This window comes from Lutjanus erythropterus, chromosome 3, assembly GCF_056507025.1.
Source record: "Lutjanus erythropterus isolate fLutEry1 chromosome 3, fLutEry1.hap2, whole genome shotgun sequence".
NCBI classification, from domain to species: Eukaryota; Metazoa; Chordata; class Actinopteri; order Lutjaniformes; family Lutjanidae; genus Lutjanus; species Lutjanus erythropterus.
In genome coordinates, this window is record NC_139319.1 from 11,020,570 (window position 1) to 11,039,800 (window position 19,231).

General features: G+C 38.6%; 1 protein-coding gene across 1 annotated transcript; it reads right to left on the reverse strand.

The window, feature by feature from the left end:
• Positions 1-1,532: 1,532 nt before the first annotated feature.
• Positions 1,533-15,277, reverse strand: LOC146329697 (carbohydrate sulfotransferase 12-like). The gene is made up of 6 exons (XM_084714969.1): positions 15,119-15,277; positions 9,082-9,721; positions 7,486-7,628; positions 4,553-4,681; positions 4,210-4,402; positions 1,533-2,161 (listed from the first exon to the last, which is right to left on the reverse strand). The coding sequence occupies exons 2-6, from the start codon at positions 9,613-9,615 to the stop codon at positions 1,889-1,891; spliced, it is 1,272 nt and encodes a 423-aa protein (XP_084571095.1). The 5' UTR covers positions 9,616-9,721; positions 15,119-15,277; the 3' UTR covers positions 1,533-1,888.
• Positions 15,278-19,231: the final 3,954 nt, after the last annotated feature.

Below are 19,231 nucleotides of genomic sequence, written 5' to 3' on the forward strand. Positions count from 1 at the left end.
TAAATGTGTAAAAGAATGCACCTTTTCATTTTTTTCTTTGTTAGTTTTCACAGTTATAAATTAAAATAAGTATTACAAACGTACAGAAAAAAACAATCCACCTTTGTGATCCCAAATTAGAAGTAGCTTGATGTTTTAATCAACACAATGTTGCAGTTAACATTGTTTTTCATTCGGTTTGACTTTCCTAATTTCCCTCTGCTTAAGTAATAATTCTTCTAATAAACAATGAAAACACGCTTTTTCAAATAGAATCACAAAGATATACTTTTTCTATATTTATAAATGATCAAAGAGCTGTATTAAGTATTAAAGGTCTATTTTTTGATTGATACAGTGGTTCCCAAACTGGGGGGTGGGCCCCCTTGGGGGGACATAGAGGTGCTGCAGGGAGGGCACAGGTGACCAGGGGAGAAATACAGAGAAAACTAAGCTGAATAAATATGATTTATGACAGGAAAATAAACAAACAAGACTTTGCTGATGCTATCATGCTGACCTTCACTAAAATTCAACTTTTGAATCATTTTTTATTAGTTGCTTCCCCAATTACTGTTAAATGATAAAACATGGGCATGCCAGAAAAAGTTTTGGAACCACTGGATTCTCTCTTATGTTTCCACATTTTAGTGTGTATTTACTGTTCCTGAGCCTGGTGCTGTAACATAAGAATTTGCCAAAATGGGATGATTTTTTTTTTTATACAACCCTCTGCATTTATTTTCAGTATTATCTTTAAAAAGTAGTGAACTAAAAGAAAAGAACAATTCATTTAGTTTTTGTCATGGAAATGAATGAAATGGTGAGATTAAAGCCAACTGGCCATTTTTTTAAAGAAGTTTTCATATCAGTTTTCTTAAAACTAAGAAGACTTCTCCATCTCAGGGCCAGGACCCAGGTTGTGAACCAGTGATTTATAATACATTAAATTTATATCTTGTATATAGTATACAAGATAGGGAGAAGAAAAGACTGAATTTATCAAAAAAGGCTATGAAGGATGTATGATTGTCTCGTTTAACACAAATTCCTGAAGTATTTTGTTCACTATTTGAGTTAAGTGCACAGATTATCAGTTGTTTTGCACTGTTACTGTTATGCACTGAATATAATACAAAATATCCATAAAATATGTCACTTAGTCAGGGGTTTCTGTTTTTTCATTGATAGAAAAAAAGGGTAAATTAAGAAAAAATGCTTGGTAACCACTGCTTTAGACCCTTCGATGTTTGATTGCCATAACCCTCACTTAAAATCAGGAGGTCTAATGAGATATTTTATTATCCCTTACATTAATTCTTTTGATAGAGATAATGTAATATCAGATTTTTTGTTTTAAAAAGCTCCAGAAGACATTATACAATGGTTTTCAATGATGTAAAATATGTAAAGCAGCCCTTTAAATAATTATTTTAATAGAGAACATTTATCTGCAATGGACTAATTTTACATTGTAGTATTGCTACTTTTACTTAAGATATAGTAGATCTGAATACTTCTTCCACATGCACACTAAAATGAGAAAAAGAACCTCAGACTTTTACAGAAAAACTTTATTTCTCTGCAACATACTTCCCTTCAAAAACATCAGCCAACAGTTAGCCCCAGTCCTTTCCCTATGACTTCCTGTACCAAAATACTATCAAAGTGCTGTTACACGGGGAAACAGACTGGGATAACGCAGCTCGTAAGCAGGTGTGCTTCAGATATGAAATGATGAAAATTAAATAATACTGGCAGGCACTTCTGTCATTTGAGGTATGCACAAAACAAATGAAACAAACAGCATCATAGACTGGTCTTTAAAGGCATATGCTGGCTGTACGTAGGTCGGTGAGGTGTGGGCTCTACACACGGTGCAGCGCCCAGGCCTTTGGCTCGGTGTGGTCTACTGGTGGAGCACGCTGTCAGGTTTGGGATATCCAAACAGCTCAAAGTCTGGTTCGTACAGTTTGTACAGTTCTCTCCTCGCTGCCATGGGAATCTGTTTAAACCAGTCTCTTTCCCAGCTGGCTGCAGTGCGGTTCCTGGAACCTGAGGGGAAGTGTACTAGATGATCCACCTCCAGAAACTTCAGCAGGTGCTCCGCGTCTGTTTCCAAGGTTTCCAGTCGTCCAATGAAGTCATACTTCACCTGGCATGGATGGCACAGACGGTACACCTGAAACACACAAAAAGCAAGACTACAGTTTGTATGGCTGTTTCTACTGCTTATTTTCTAAACTAAACTATTTAAATTAATATATTATATTATGTTATGTTATGTTATGTTGCACATTTTCAAATGTTCAGCTACAGTTTTTTTTGTTGTGGCCGCTGTAATATTGAACGTAAGAGGCGCATCACGACACGCAGCTGCAAGAACAATACTTTCCTCTCATATCCTAAAGGTCTTATATCATGCAAAATAAACTTTTTCATGGTTTTTCCACAAAAATATGTGTCCCTGGTGTGTCTAAAGAATCCCAGAATATGAGAAAAGACCATCCTCTCTTTTTTTAACGTACTCCACTTTTCAGAAAATGTGTCCAAAACACCAGTCAGAATTGCCTTCCCTTATTATGTCACAAAGGGTAAGGCACCAACTCCAGCTAGGTGACCATCCTGCCCTCTGAAAACACAGTGAACAGTAGATGGTGCCTGTTCAGGGCTGTGGCAGCTGACCAATCAGAGCAGGCATTTGATTTGACAGAGACTTCGCTCCTATTTTAACTATTCTAATTACCTATCAAGCCCCTCTGCTCTTTCATTTGTTTCTATTTGTGAGATGTCTCTCATGACATGACATTTCTTTGACTCACTCTTGAGTGTTCTGTCAGACTGACTGTTAATTGGGGTGCGCTGTCCCTCATGCCTCCCAGCACATGGAGAGCTGTTTTCTCTCTTACTCTGCAGCTCGACTGACTGCTGACTGCCTGGACTGTTACAGTGTGCAACCATTGTTTCCACTTCTCACAGCAGCGAGAAGCTTGTTGTTTTCCAGTTTATGTCCCTCATGGTGAATCGCAGTTGTTGTACTGTATGCAAGATCTGTGTGCATATAACATAATATTATGTGCTACTGCTTTGCTTCGCTGCTGCCAAGATCACTGGGCATCAGTTACCATCAACTCTGTGAAGATGCAAATGATTTCGCCCTAACTGGTGTTTGAATGAGGCTCATTAGCACAGAAAGGGAATCATTTTGCACCAAATGTATGCATATTACTTAATTCAAAGATGGGTAAATATGACCAGAGCATCGAGGCACTATCTGTTTGACAGTGCAGTTAGCGGTGCATTTTTCCCCTTGCAGCTGCTTTGGGAATGACATGATTGTCTCATTTGAGCAGGTTTAGCGGTGCACAATCCTTTTGTGAATTCTCCCCTGTGTGTAAATACTGTGTGTGTTGCTTTATTCAATAATCATTATAAACAGCAGAAGCAGAAATTAAATAGCACATGAGAGAATAAAACATTAAAAAAGTTAAAATGAAAATCCAAGAATGAACTATTTCTTCAGAGACTGAGACATTTAAGTTTTCCTCTTGGCAAAATTTGCATGTCTCGACTCAAATTGTTAAATTTTTTAAGGAGGAATTGATGGATGCAGTTGTCCCACAATACAACAGAAAAAATGGAAGAGCTGTTGTGATGGCTGACAAATTAAGAAATAGATAATTAGAAATACAATTTTATTGTCTTCTTGTAAAATGTTCAAATTAGAACTGGCAGTCACGTTCCAAAGGTGGGATCTTTTCTTATGAGTACAAAACGATACTTTAATTTCTTGTACATTAACTGCTAAAATAATGCAATGTCAACATTAGCATACTGTGTATCTTTCACAGAATTAATATTCAGCAGTTTTCAGGCCCTTAGCAGAGAGAGGAAGCGACAGAGCAGAGACCCCCTGTTACATAATATTGCACTGAATTTTTTGTCCCTTGCAATAACTCTAAGGATCCCCTAGGGATCGCAGACCCACTGTTGAGGACCAAGATAGTATAAAATTGGGACACACACAAAGTGAGATTGGCAGGGACAATCTTAGTTAATGGCAAAAAGCCATTATCACACTGGTGATAACGTATGTAGATATAAATGTGGCATATGACCAATAGAAAGGGTGAATATGAATACAGTGATCTCACAAAATCCAATCATCTCAAAAACAGTGTCAAACTGTATGAAGTGCTTGTCCTTGAACTGCTTGTGTGAGACAAATACCTGCCGCCAGTGTTCGTTGAAGATACTCTCCCTCTCAGTCTCTGGATCCAGCAGGTATGAGACAAACTGCTGAAACGTCGGTTTGACTCCTGCTGCAAACGCCTCAGCCGCCGTCTCTGGCAAAGTGCCTGACACATTACCATAGCGACGCACCATGACCGAACCAAACTGCCTGTAGAAGTCCTCGTTGGGCCTTAAAACACACACACAAATTGCACACACGCTTTAATAATTCAGGAATGAAAGGAGTGCTGTTTAATCAAAAGTGAAGCACATTCCTCAGCCTCACCCTCCAGCCAGGGAAACCACACACACACACTCCCATACACTGATAGACACACACCTTCCAAACTTGTTCCTGAAGGCTGAGATGAGACGAACAAAAGGGTCTCGCACGAACAGAAACTTGGTGTAGTGCTGGAGCTTGAGCGCCATCAGGTGGCGGGACAGAGAACCATAATGGCGCCAAAACCTGTTAAATGGCACACAAACAGCACAGAGCGCACCATGAGGGCAGATCTTTGGTGTCTGTTCAGTCTCACGCAACACTGAACACATTTGTCACTACAAATGCCTTGAAAATAAAGACAGATCTGTCCTTTATGTGGAAAAAGATTCGAGATAGAAAAACATGCAGCCTATACAGAGACAAACAGCTCCCGAGGGGCAGAGAAAGGTCTGTCTGTGCTGCAGCACCAAGCTCCGCCTGTCGTTTCCACTCTCCTCTTGCAAGTGTCAACTTAGTAAATAACTAACTCCTGCAGCTCAGGGATAGTTTGTCAAAGACAGTTTCAGTATAACTCAGGGTTCCCACTCTTTTCTAGAGTGCAGGACTTTTCCAGGACATTTTCAGTGATGATCTGGCTGGTATGACAGACAGGGATTGCACCTTTTACTAATATGATCCAAAGAGTTTTCAACAGGATAGAATGAGTCTCAATTTATTTCTGATGCCTCTATATGACCTACATAAATTGATGAGTTCATCAGCGAGAAGATCGACTATTTCTGTACAGTTAATCTCAGATTCTCCTTGACATCACATGAAACTAGGCTGTGTTCACGTTTTCCTAGGCAAAGTTACACTGAACAGTACGTTAGCCAGTTAAAAAGAAGCAGTAGGAGATTTTTATTCAGCTAAATTATTTTTGATGTTGTGGTTGATGTGGTTATAGATGTGGAGACACTACCGCTTTTGTCCACAGGGGTCGCCAAAATCAACAAAATAGAAAAGTTGTTAGTAGGAGCTTTAAAAGACGTCTGTAGCAGTCTGTTGACATAATAACTTATCTATGAAATCATCTGTTATGTGCTCAGAAATGATGACAAAAAAAATCTTCCCTTGTTTTAATGCTGTTTTAATATTGTTATTAGGGATGTTAATGATTAATGATTAATTGATTAATTGCTACTAAGAATTTAACTGATTAATAATGTATTAATTGATCATTAACTGCCTTGAAATGGCAATAATTGCATCTCGTTTGACACTGTTTTGTATGGTGGAGTCATTTGTTGAATAAAGAAACTTAAAGTGAGAAAAAAAGAAAAAAATGAAAATGAGAATAAAAATTGTGTCATTTCTTATCAACTAATAATGATTAATCAGTTAATTGACTGTTACCATTTTCAACTATCAGTTACTGAAAATGCATTAAATTTGCAACCTTAATTGTTATTCTTGTTATTTCTAAAATATCTCATAAATTTTTGACCTGATTATCTTTTTCTTATTAATTATATTAACCACTGCCTGCTGAACACCAATAACACACAGTAGACACTAATGCTGTTTTGATAAGGTGAGGAAAAAAAAATAATTACACTGCAAATTAAAGAAATCATACAGTGATTTACAATCTGAGTTTAAAAAATGAAAAAAAAAATGACTGTGACATTTTCTGACATTCTTAAAATCCACAAATTTTAAAAATGGATTTTGTTGGACATTTTGGAAAGACAGAGGCCCTTTGATATGGTCAAAGTTGTCTTCTGTCTTTCTGCCCTCACCCTGATTTATTGGTTATTTTCCTTTGTTGTCACTGTGGGATTGAGTTATGTGGTTTGTTTGGTTGTTCAGCTGTCCTCCTTATTTAGACACTTATTTCAGTCTCTCTGTTTTCCATGTTGACGTGTTGGAGAGGTTTATTTTTACTGAGATATTAAAAAACATACAATATGGTGGAGGTTTGTTTGTGTAGGATTCATTTCTTATTTCTATCAAGCCAGTTGAGCTGCTGTAGTTCAACCTGAGCAGATACAACTTAGATATAAAGCTAAATGATGGTGTCATCCATCATGAGGCTCAGTAGATTTATGATACCCACTGCCAGGCTTTATGATAAATAAAACATCATTTAACACAAACACTGGGCTTCAACAGCAACGTTCACCTAACTACAGCTGAAAGTTAGCAGTAGCTATAAACTTTCTGAGTCTGTCCTATCAAATAAAAAGTTAAAAAAAAAACTCTGATCACATGTTGCTGTGTACTGATTACTGGCTATGTGAGTGTTTTTGGATAAAAATATTAAATAAAAGTACACAAAATTAGGTAAATTACAAACAGATTTAGTAATTCTCCTACCAGGATTAAGTCTGTGCCGTGTGGGGAAGATTTTTAAACGTCATTTATGGAGGAATTTTGAGGGGGAGCCCATCTGTGTTCTTTACCGGCCTTTTAAATGGAAACTCCCACTCAGCGATTAGCAGAAAGCAGTGACGTCGGTTAGAGCGCTGATCCCCTCCCCTTCCTCAAGCGGGAGGTTTTATATAAAGCAGCTTCATCATGCAGAAACAGAGGGCTTGGGAAAATAGCATTTTGATGCTGAAACTTTGAACATTCAGATTTAAATACATAAGGAACTACCAGTGTGTTTTTTAGAGGTGGGCAGCCACAAAGTTTCTTCAGGGATGATGTGGTGCTGGAGGGATTTATTGGATTTATGACCGTATTCCTGGCTGTGACCTCGGCTGAAACATATATCTAAAACATAATTTTACCTTGCAGAACACAGGAGCTGCTGGTCAATCAATTAGTTTGTTTGTGTTATTGTGTGACTTCAGTGTTTTACAAGGACAGTTCAGATTCGCCAAAGTCAAACAATAACAGAAGCATACTAACAGACAGCTGAAGATTAGCAACTCCCATGTTCTGGTAAAATTACTGATTTCGCCTACGGTTTGGTTGGTTTGCACAGGGCAATATTTGGCTTACATTACTGACAACAAAAAACACCTCTCTGCTGTGAGTATGTTATTATGCATGTGTCCTACTTGGCAAAGGTGAGGTGGAGGGAGGAGTTGTGTACGATGTCAGGAGGTACAGCCTCTGGGTCAGTGTAAGGTTTTCCTGAGGAGGGTGAGATCAGAGACTGAGACAGAACCACCATCACTCTCTTCCAGTTGGTGCACGCTACCTGAATGGAGGAACAACGACGGGGGGGGGGTTGGGGGGAGGAAAAGACAAGAGGGAACATGAACATGCGTTCGTGAATATGAATGTGAGAAAAAAAGAAAAGTTTCCCCCACAACATGTACAAAGTTCTGAGGGATCCAAGTGATGGTTCAAAGGTTTTTCTTAATCATACACTGGTACCACTTTTTTGCTTCCTAAAATAATTTAAATCAATATATTAGTATACTTGTATACCAGGCAAGATAAATTGTCACTCATCAATATAAATATTTGCTTTGATTAATAAAAATTTAAAACTAATTTATCTAAATATCTCTTCTGTTCTGTTTTTGTGGGCAGGGCTTGAGGGAGGCAGAAAAATTTAAACACATTAACTTACACTAGCTAGCAAGTTTTGTTGGCTTTGAGCTGTTTCTTAAAAAAGAAACAGCTCAAAGCCAACAAACAGCTGACAAACAGCTGAAGAAAATATGAGCTCTTCTGAATATATAGTCACTCGCTCCCCAGTACAGTACTTTTGTGTACTCGGTGTACTCAGACTGGCCGAGGAGTACACACTCACTCAATGGATGGACCATCTTCTTACGAGTCCATCGCTAGTTGTTTGTCACTGTATTTGCTTTGTCAATGGTCTGAAAAAGTGACAGGCGCTGCTCCAGCTCAGGACGCTGCTTTGGTGCATTGAGTCAGAAGGACAAGTGAGAGCCAGAAATAAGCAGAGATGGTTTACTGAAGTTACATTTTGTCTCTGTCTGTCCAGTTTAAATAAACTGGGTTTTAAAGAGTTAATGGGGCATTTAAAGCTTGTTTTAGCTCAGTAAAAGAGAGAAACTCAGAGAAATTCAGAAGGTGAACACTTGTATTTTTCTGTTTAATAAGGAAAATAGGTAGTGAGAATATTTCCTTTCTTGACATTTTGTGAGTTAATTTTGCTTATTTTGTCACGGCTTACACACATCCCCCACCTTTGTCTTGTCACGTTTAACCATAGTTAAGTCTTCAAGGTGACACAATCATGACGTTTTCAAACATTTATGACGACCAAACTGACACCTCAGGAATAATATGAAATGCTAAACCTTTTCATGACAAAGACACTGCAAGAAAACAAACCCACAAAGTCATTTTGACCACCTTATGCATTTAGAGGTTAATAATTTCTGTTTGCCTGTGCACTGTGCTGCATCCAGCTCTCATATAAAACAGAATTTCTGGCTGAAACCTTTTCATGGCTCCTCGCCCCCTCTTGGATTTCTTAAGAATTTTGATATGTTACGCAGGACATATTTTTGAAATGAGAACAGTTGAAAGAGTTTCTGATGCAATTTGTGTTGAGGGACTGGGATTTTAAGATGTCTTTGTCTTCTTCCTTTCTTACTATTTTTTCTAACTCACCACCCACATGCATACTACCACCCACCTGTTCACACAAACCCAGACAACGACAGCTGTACCTTGGGAACATAGCAGTAGATAATTTGGTGTGTGTCGTCCACTATCAGGTGATCCAGCTCCCTGTGGGGGATCTGCTCGAATGCTCGAGTCCTTCCAGGGAATTCCACGTCATCCTTTCCTGAACAAACATCCATGATCCTCCTCTTCCTCGCCTCCTGTTCGTCTTCATTAAAATCACTCCTCTCCTTCTCCACATCCTGCCTTGTTTCCTCCTTCCTCTGTTGCTGTTTGTCCCTCTCCTTCTCCCCCTCCTCGGCTGCTCCTCCTGTCTCCTCAGGGACCAGTGTTGAACTAGAAGCGGTAGTGTGGACGGTGAAGGGAGCACTTGTGTGGACTCTGCTCGTGGACGCAGAGGGTGAGGGAGCTGTAGTTGCCGTCTGAGGGTGAGAATCAGAGTGAAGGGACTCGTGTTTGGGTTCCCGCAGCGGGTAGAGGTTGAATCCCCCGACGTCGTCCCAATAGACGATAATCAGCAGGATCATAAACAAAGACCCCAGGACGAACGCCACTCGCAGACCACGCCATGTTCCCATGGTTTTATCAGATCCAGAGTCGTGATTGGTGAAGAAAAGAGGATGATGTTATCTCAGCTCCATCGTGGTCTCACGGAAGGAGACATTTCCTGCTCGCCAGCTGCAACTGACAGAAAGAGGAAGTGTGACTAGTGTGACCCTGTGCTTCTTTTACAGCATTAATGACGTGAAGTGATTCAACAACTACAAACTGTTTATAAAATACAGAGGTAGATGTAATAGATGGTTTAAAGACACACAAGAAATGTGAAATCTATTCTAATATAAGGTGGCATCTTCAGGAAGTTCACAGGACACAAACTGAGGGGTCATCAGGAGTTTTGCTGCTGCAGCACTGCTTGGTCTGGTATGACCAACAGCTTAAAATGACTAACGTTAGCAAACTTAAACTGCAGAGTCAGTTCACTAACTTTCCTCATCCTACTATTGGTGGCCACAGTGGCCACTGTTTGGCGAAAGTAAAGCTGTGATTCCATCAAAAGCACCCTGAAGTTTGAGTCCCAGGAACTAAAAGGTTCCTCCTGCCTGTTGTTGAAAAAGTACATATGACAAATGACTGTGACTGTTTCTACACGTCATTTTTGCATGTGCAGGATTTCCCCCAGCAAAGTTGTTCGGCCCAGTGGCAAGTATCTTTTGGCAGTGGCCTGCAACAGACTGATGGCAGTGTCTATAATTACTGTGATAACACCGGAACTGAGAATTTACACAAGTCATAACACGGATTGGCTCTACATTAAGTCAGTGCTGAAAGCTGACTGGAGATTTGAAAGTATTACTTACTGTAGTTTTACAAAGAAACTGACAATGTACAGTCAAATGTTGTGTTTTCAACAACAACAAAAGAATTCAATTTCTACTCTCTTGACTTGTAAAATTATCTTTAAAATTGTCAGACATGTAATTCATGGCACAATTCAAACAGGATAAAAAAATATTTGTCTCTTGCCATATGTATTTTTTGTGAAATAAGGTCCCGTGGACGACACTAGAAGGGAAAGGACTTCGTCTCTCTATCACATTTTAACCAACATATATCACCGGTGAGCTTTCCAACTACTATATCTATGTTTCCAACCAAGCTGCCCTACAGTAACCGCTTAAAAGTACATCTTAAATAAAAATACATCCCCTGAAAATAAAATTCCCCGGTGCTGGTGGAGTGCAATACACTAGGGGAAACCCTGTGTGTGACAACAGTGTGTGCAACAACCATGATGCCATATGAAATGTTGCAAGTACCCAACCAATAAGAAAAGTTCCTGTACTCTTGTATAGTACTACACCCCCAGGGCAAGAACTTTTTTTTTGTCCCCAGAACTTAATTTAGACCCTGGTCACTGAGTTCCTCCAAAGATTCCTAGTCCATGGGAAAAGTGCAAAAATATAGACTAATTTAAACACCTCAGCTTTCTGTTGCCTACTAATAACTTTTAATGACACCTCACGCATATTTTACAGCAAACATTTTTGCACTTCTTAAATCAAATGCTGAATACAGGACTTTTACTTGTAATGGAGTATTCTGATCTCAGTATTCTTATTTGGGCTTCACAATATTTGTTTATAACTAGTAACTAAGAAAGATCAGTTAGAAGCCATTAATAAGATGAAGTGTTGGGTTTCCAGGAAAAAATACCTATAGCTGGTCTCTCTTTTTTACCTCTCTACTATAAAGCAGTTACAATATGAACATCATCAAAACATTTATAAATACTCATGGGGGTGGGCAGCTGTGGTAACTTCTAAAAACATTTTAATAAGTCATGAATACTCTGTTTTAACAAAATTCCACCTTACTGCTAAAAAATGCAAGCAGCTGCCCTGCCTGTAAACATCTATAAATCATATGTAAATGTATAAATTAATATTACATCAGTCTGTTCTGGAGTGACACAGTTAACTTTGTTTACAATTATAACGATACAATGCAACATTCTTCGAGCTGCCTGGTTACCGTGGCAACGTTAAGCACTGACTCTCATCTCTGCCTTAATCAGATGGAACAAACTAAACTACACTGAACTGATGCTTTTCATCCGACTGCCTCAAACATGTACTGTCAGATGAATTTTACTAAATGAGGCATCACATTACTTTGTGTACGTGACGGCCTGTAGAGACATCTTTACGCAGCAGAAACAAACAAAACAAAACAAGATGGCCGGCTGATATTTAATGGCCTGGGGAGATATATACACAGCACCCACAGTTTATGTGACAGGTGCTCTTGTCACTCAACATGGAAATGCAAATTTTAATTGGTGAGGCGGTGGTGTTGGTAAATGTCAACACAGTGAAAAAGTACATACAGAAACTCACTCAAGTATGAGATGGTATTCTACAAAAACTTGGAGCTGTAGGGCTGTAATTTAATTTAATTATACAGTGCCTATATGGATTTGTATATATATGCATGCATTTTTCCACATACTTGTGTACATACTAAGTCCTGTCTATTCTTCACTTTTATTTGTTTGTCCTTGTTCTTAGGCTGTTATGCCTATTCCCGTGCAATCCAGTGCCCAGAGCAATTTTTATGACGATATGATCTTATTATGTTAGTGTTCCATAATTAATTAAATCTGAAGCAAAATTGGTTAAAAGCTTTTGTTTTACAGGCTTTGCTCTAATGTAACACACAACACGGGGACACACTTTATAACTTTGAACATCAGTTTCATTATTTTAGGTGTGATTTGCCATACATTTGCCAAACTGTGATAAATATAATGATGTTGGAAAACAGAATTATTCAATTACAACCATACCACCAAACCATCAGGTTATAAAATATTGTTATGACAAATCAAGGGCTGGCTAAGCAGCTAAAAACTCATGTAAACCACTGTTACTTTATAATAGAGCTGCAATGATTAGTCAATTAATTAATCAAAAGAAAATCAATTGCCAACTATTTTCATAATCAATTAAACATTCCAGTCATTTTCAAGCAAAAATGTCAAATGGTTCCAGCTTCTTAAATGTAAGGATCTGCTGCTTTTCGTTGTCATTTATGACAGTAAATGAAGAGTCTTTGGATTTTGGACTTTGTGGTGAACATTTCTCACATTTCTTTGGACATTTTACAGACTAAACAATTAGTTTAATTGATTAATCTTGAAAACAACTGTCAGATTAATAAAAAATGAAAATTATCATTAGTTACAGGATTATTTTATAATAACAATGACTTAAGTAGATGTAAAAGTTTTAACTTTTGATACTTTAACAACATTTGGATCATATGCAGGACTTTCACTTGCACTGGAGTAATTTTACACTGTGGTACTTTTTACTTAAATAAAATCAATATGTCCTGGGATGTCCCAAATAACTGACATTAGATTAAACTTGTGATGAACATTAACCACAATGTTTAACATTTTAAAGTTAATGTATTATTAAAAATTAGCAGAGCAATTCTAAAAGTATGCGCTCTGGATGTTTTTGTCCGGTGTGACTCTACCCAGGGGCCGTGGGAACCTCAGGCTCTGCCCGGGGCGCTCAGCTGTCACAGAGATGTGAACAAACGGGGGTCTGGTGGGGGTGGAGGCAGCTTCAGTACGGAGCTGGTGGAGGGTTTACACCCCTTATTGTCTGTCTCATAAAAACATCTGCTGCTGGAGAAAACTGTGGAAAAGATGACGGTCCTAATAAAACAAAAAAAAAACAAAACATCCAAACTGGGAGAGAGCAGAAAATCCTCCAGCTCATATTTTAACTGAGAAAATTATTGTTTTGTCTGTGGTGTTTCTTTCCACTAGGTTTTAAGTCTAAACTCTGCGTTGACTGGCTGGAGGGGGCTATTTTCAGAAATCAACATCCACAAACTCTCTGGTGTCCTGGCACACGCTGTCCCCGCACAAACACGTGTGCATAAAGGAAAACAAATCATTAAAATATTCATATGTGAACTGTTAAACTACTACAGGGAGTTTGTAACTGGTTATGTCACAGTCTCAGTTTATTCCTTATGCCTCGATATGACCTACATAAGTTAACGAGACCTTTCTACATAGTTTTCTTTAATGGCTGCCACAGGTCAGAGTCTGCCTGTCTTTAAATGTTCACAACTAAAGTTGGTGTGCAGTATGTTAGCCAATTAAAAAGACCCATGTGGAGATTTTTATGGTGAAAACACTATGCTTTTGTCTAAAACTTCACCACAGTGAAGTTAGTTTTAAGTTGTATATTTGACAGTCATTCAAAAGCATTTCTATTTTCAGTGACTTCATGCTCAGAATTATTTTTCAATAACTTCCGTGTCATGTAGCCCCGTATAAGTACAAAAATCACTGGACAAATAAGCCACACCTCTTTATTACTGGATTTAGTTCTTCTTCTATTTTATGATCATCTTCAAATTGTTTCCATGTCATGTAATCCAGTGACTCTGAATGCTGAACTGTATTACAACACTATACAAATAGGACACACCTCTTTGTCTTGGATTTTAGTGCTGCTTGTAATTTATACTAATATTTTCATGATCAAATCTTTGTTTTTAGCTGAAGTTTCCATTTTGTGTAACCCAATGACTCCACATCAGTGCCGAATTTTATTATTACACTCGACAAATAGGGCACACCTCTTTTTTTTTAGTGGATTTTAGTGCTGCATCCATTTCATATCAATATTTTCATGTAGAAATCTTTGTTTTTCTCAGTAATTTCCATGTCGTGTTACCAAGTGACTCCACATCAATGCCAAATTTTATAATTACACTGGACAAACAGTGCACACCACTTTTTCATGGATTTTAGTGCTGCTTCAGGTATGTATTAATATTTTTATGTTAAAAAAATGTATTTTTTCAATAGTTTCCATGTCGTGTAACCCAGTGACTCCAAATCACACCTATTTTTAGTGGATTTTAGTGTTGCTTCAGTTATGTATTAATATTTTTTATGTAAAAATTGTTATTTTTTTCAATAGCTTCGTCGTCAGGTTCCTTGCAGTAGCTTAAAATGTGTCTCTGGAGCTCAATGACAAGTCTTCAGTGTAAATTTGGTTTTCACTTTGTTTTTACAGAAATGTGGGCTCTTCATGAAGGGAAAAAAGGCCTGGCGCAGACTGTTTTATTTCAGTTAATATCGCTCTATTTGCGGGGGATTCACCATCACCTCCTCCCAGTCCCCCTCGGTCGGAAACAGTCTTAATTTATACAGTATACACAGGTTACAATGTGCCCTTTCACCGGCAGCACCGGACACTGTCCCTCTCTCATGCAAACGGACACTTTCCGTTCAGTCCCAGGGTGCTGCAGCCGCCGAGCCGAGGACAGAAATAAAGACTGAAGTGTTTTTGTCTCTCACAGCCTCCTCTGCCTTTTCTCCTCCTCATCACGCTCCCTTTGAGGGGTAAGAAAGCCCGGTTCTGTTCCCTTTATGCCCTTCACACCGGGAGCATCACGGCCACAATTAAAGCCGGTGTGACCGTTTTTTTTCTGTCCGTGTGAGCGAAAACAATAATAAAATGTCTGAATCCGTGTAATTCTTACCCGGCAGATGAGCTCCATGGTGCCGGCTCGTCAGCTCCTTTGTCGCCTGCTCTCCTCGGCGGTGTCCCCCTCTCTGTCTGTCCGTCAGCCCAGTGATGAGACCGGGTGGGCACGACAGGACGGTAGCGGTCTCTGCGCGGAGGGAACAAAGTCTCGCGAGATTTGGGGGGAACCAGTCACCCACTCTTCCACACTACGCTCCTGTTGTATGAAACCATAAACCTGCACACGCCTATGACTGGCGTCCAAAGTAAGGTCCTGGGACCTGCAGAGGGCGTTGAACTAGCAGAAGTGACACTGTTATAAACAGCAGTGCTGCGAGATTTTATTTGGGACTCTGTGGAAGCCAATTCCTGAAAGGAAAAGAGCAGAAAAAATAAAATGTATAGTGGTAGTAAATCAAAAGTAGCACATGTAAAACTAAATTAAAATGATGATAAACTAAATCAAAATTATAGTATAGATAGCAAATCAAAAAATATGATACACTAAATCCAAATATACTCATTTATAAGTACTAAATCCAAATACTAAGAAAAAAGAAAACATAGCCACTTTATTAAGAGTATGACATACTAAGACAAAATATTAACATACTAAATAAAAGTTATGATAAACTAAATCGATATTATGAGATAGTAAATCAAGAATATGATACACTAAAACCAATAACAGGCTAAATCCAGATTATAAAGCAAAATAATAACAACCTACTACATATACTGCAATAAAATATTAGCATACTAAATCATTTTTTTCCTATACTAAAACAAAATAATCAAACACTAAATCAAGACTTTGATATACTAAGACAAAATATTAACATACTAAATCAGGATTTTGAACACAATGGTGAAATAATAGAGGCACTAAAAAGCAGTACAGTACAGTATATAAAAGCCTGTCTCACCAAACCTTACCAAAATCTGTAAAATGTACTATTTACACCCTTACTTACATTTGCCACCCAATCAAGTGTCAAAGAATGAGCTGATTGAATGTCTTGGTCATTTATGAGGCTTTAGTTTTGTGTGTTGCAACAGACACCAGTAGATTTTTAAGGTTCTTCTTGGCTGCTCCATGTGTTTAGTAAATTAAGTAAAAATGATTAAAAAACATTTTTCAACATATATACACAGTCCAACACAACACCACCATGAAATACAGCCTAAAGTTGAGTCAAAGGACCAACAACCAAACTAGAAGACAGAAGCAAAAACAGAATATTTTGAGTCAGGAGATATTTATGACAGAACTGTTGCACTGAACTGCATTACACTGTGCAAATGTTTCTATATTTCTGGTAACTCTGCTACATGCCAGATACTCTCCTCTTTTCTGATTTTGTTGGTCATAAAATCCAAACGTGGTATCGTCCATGTTTGAACGAGAGCTCAGGAGCTGTCTCTTAATGAGTATTTATAACATCAGTGAGCTGAGGGGAAAATGACGGGGTGGCTTCTGTCTCCACATCAAAAGGAGCACATGGCTCACCAGCAGCACTCTGCTGAAAGTTAAGACCACACTCATCCTGTTACTAAAAAAAAAAAGGCAGAAATCTCAGTGAGGGCATTAAAAGCAGAAAGTCTTGTACAGTTCAACAACGTGAGCACAGAGGCTGACCCAGGTGTCCCATTGTATGTGGGACTGCACAGCGTTTTTAACTCTTGTCCCTCATTTTGATTGGCTCTAGTCTTGAAAAGTCAAACCACTGCAGGAGAAATGTTTTCCTTAAATGTGGCTTTTATCCAGTGGCTGTGAGGAAAACAGGGAAGGCTGTCATCACAGAGATGTGTTTGATTGCAGTCGAACTGCGCACATGTGGGTCAAGTGCATGTTAACTTGTCACCATCCAAGGCTGCGAGTCACCAGACGGTCACAAGCAAGTCAGATTTAGGCAGAATATGAAGGAAACTACCAAAAACAAAAGGGGATGCAGTTGCAACAAAGATTGGGAAACTACTTATCTATTGTTTACTGAACTACTGACTCAACCAGAGGCCAAAGGCTACCTCTCAGCATTTCCCACACAAACACACTCTTTGTCCCACATCTGGTTTGTTGGGATCTTTCTGAAGTCTCATGTTGCAGCATCTTAAATTTTATGCATGGTTCAGTTTAGCAGTCGTGAGATATGTGTTTTTCAGTGGCTGGATAAGCTGTATAATGCCTATATCAAAACAAAGAAAAGTCATGTATAATTCCATCATTTAATGAACATTACAATCTAATAAACATGGTTATCTTAGCCAGTAACCGATTTCAGAAGGTGACTGGTATTTAATGTGTGAACATTTTGAAAAGACAGTGGGGACTGAGGCAAATATTTACAGCAGGATGCATGAGAGGGTTTGAAGCCAACTCTTTCACCACCTTCCCAAAACTCACGCTACAGCACAGCAGCCACGCTGACAAGGCTGCCTGCAGATGTGTCTGCAGATGTGTTTTGTTTTTCAGTTTATCAGTGAGTGCAGGCATCAGCTGATGATAATTACCTTACAATGGCAGATGATCTGCCTGACCCCACCTTAGCAGATTTTTTTTTTTTTTTTTTTTTATCTCAGGGTAAACTCCTTGAGATCACCTGGGGGTTCCCAAATACTGATAAACGGAGAACAGAACAGCACAGTACAAGACAAAATATGCAACACAACATAACTAAAACAAACAACACACAACCACAGATGATCAGACAGAAGCAAAAAAAAAGTTATAACCTTAGACCAGATGCAAACAAATGAAAAAAGAACAATGATTAAGATAAATAAAGGAAGGGAACAGCGAAACCTTTACTGAAAACATGAGAAATTTGTTTTAAGATGAGAAAGATGAGATGCACAGGGAACTTAAAGGCTAAATTCCTGGTGAGGCATTTATAAACAGTACATTCCATAAAGTCTGGTTATTCTCCTCTCCAAACTGGTTCCTAACTGGTGGATAATATCTTCTCTGAACAAGTCTTTAGTTGACTGATGTGTTTAAATTAGTCAGTGAGCGTGAACATACATTAGGTCGAGTTAATGAGCTGAAAGATGCCGCTCTGCCGCTTATAGTGTCAATATTCAAACTGTCTGACCTCACATGTCCATCAGGGTTAATCATGCAGACTAATGAACCTAAATGGTGCTGGAACATCAAGAACTAACTGTTCCCCGTACAGTTTGATGAGGTGACGGTGATGCAAACGTTGCCGACCTGCAGGAAAAGTTCAGTTATTCCACGCGAAACAAATTATAACGTATATTGCTTTCCACAAGCAGATTAAATTACTGGTGAGTCACGGTAAAGTTGGCTTGATAAATGTATGAAGACTTTAACCTTAATGACAGGCCGGCTATCCAGAGGAGAGAACCCTACACTCTTGGTTGCATAAAATATTTTGTGACCACAGAACACATGGCAGTGAGTGACCTCGATTTACAAATATTGTGATCTATGTCAAAAGAATATAAAAATCATCTGAGCAGTGGGGGAAAAAACACATTTCCCTACAGTTTCTGTCCTCATTTAAACCTTCTGAAACCCTCAGATACAGTGACCTCTAGTGGCAGCTGGGGAAACTGTCAGCAGCTGGATTTAAGACTGAAATACAGCTGTGGTTTTAACACAGGATGCAGTAATCTATTTATGAGATGTGATTTGTCCCAAACAACAGACGTTTACATTCACGTTCAACTGTAAGCTGCAGATAATCTAACAGCAGAACAAAGGCTTTTAGACAATCTGACTGAGGGATGAGGCTGGGAGTAAACTCCATCAGCTTCATGTCTGCAAACAGGAGAATTAAAGGCTGAGGCAGCAGTTTTAAAAAATGCTGCTTTATGTCATTTATATGATATACGTGACACTGGTAAAATAAAAGTATGTCAGCTGTCACATGGCTGTTCCTTTTTCTTATCCAAATAGAGGAACGATCCATTGTTGTAGTGATCGGTGCATAAATGCAAACATTTTTCTGCTTATATTGATGACGAATTATCGAATGCTCACAGACAGTGGGGTCATTCAGAGTTGAACTGAGCAGAAGTTCTCAGTTTTTTCTCAGCCAAGGAAAAAGGACCCCTTACCCTTACTTATATAGAAAATAAACTAACGATGCCCTGATGTATAAGC

Bases quoted from the DNA above. Each gene is read 5' to 3' on its own strand.
- LOC146329697 (XM_084714969.1), bottom strand. From the start codon at position 9,615: ATGGGAACATGGCGTGGTCTGCGAGTGGCGTTCGTCCTGGGGTCTTTG. The intron at 7,629-9,081 runs GTACAGCTGTCG...TCCTCCATTCAG, and splicing joins TCTACTGCTATGTTCCCAAG to GTAGCGTGCACCAACTGGAA. The intron at 4,403-4,552 runs GTGTGTGTCTAT...GTGTGTTTTAAG, and splicing joins TTCAGGAACAAGTTTGGAAG to GCCCAACGAGGACTTCTACA.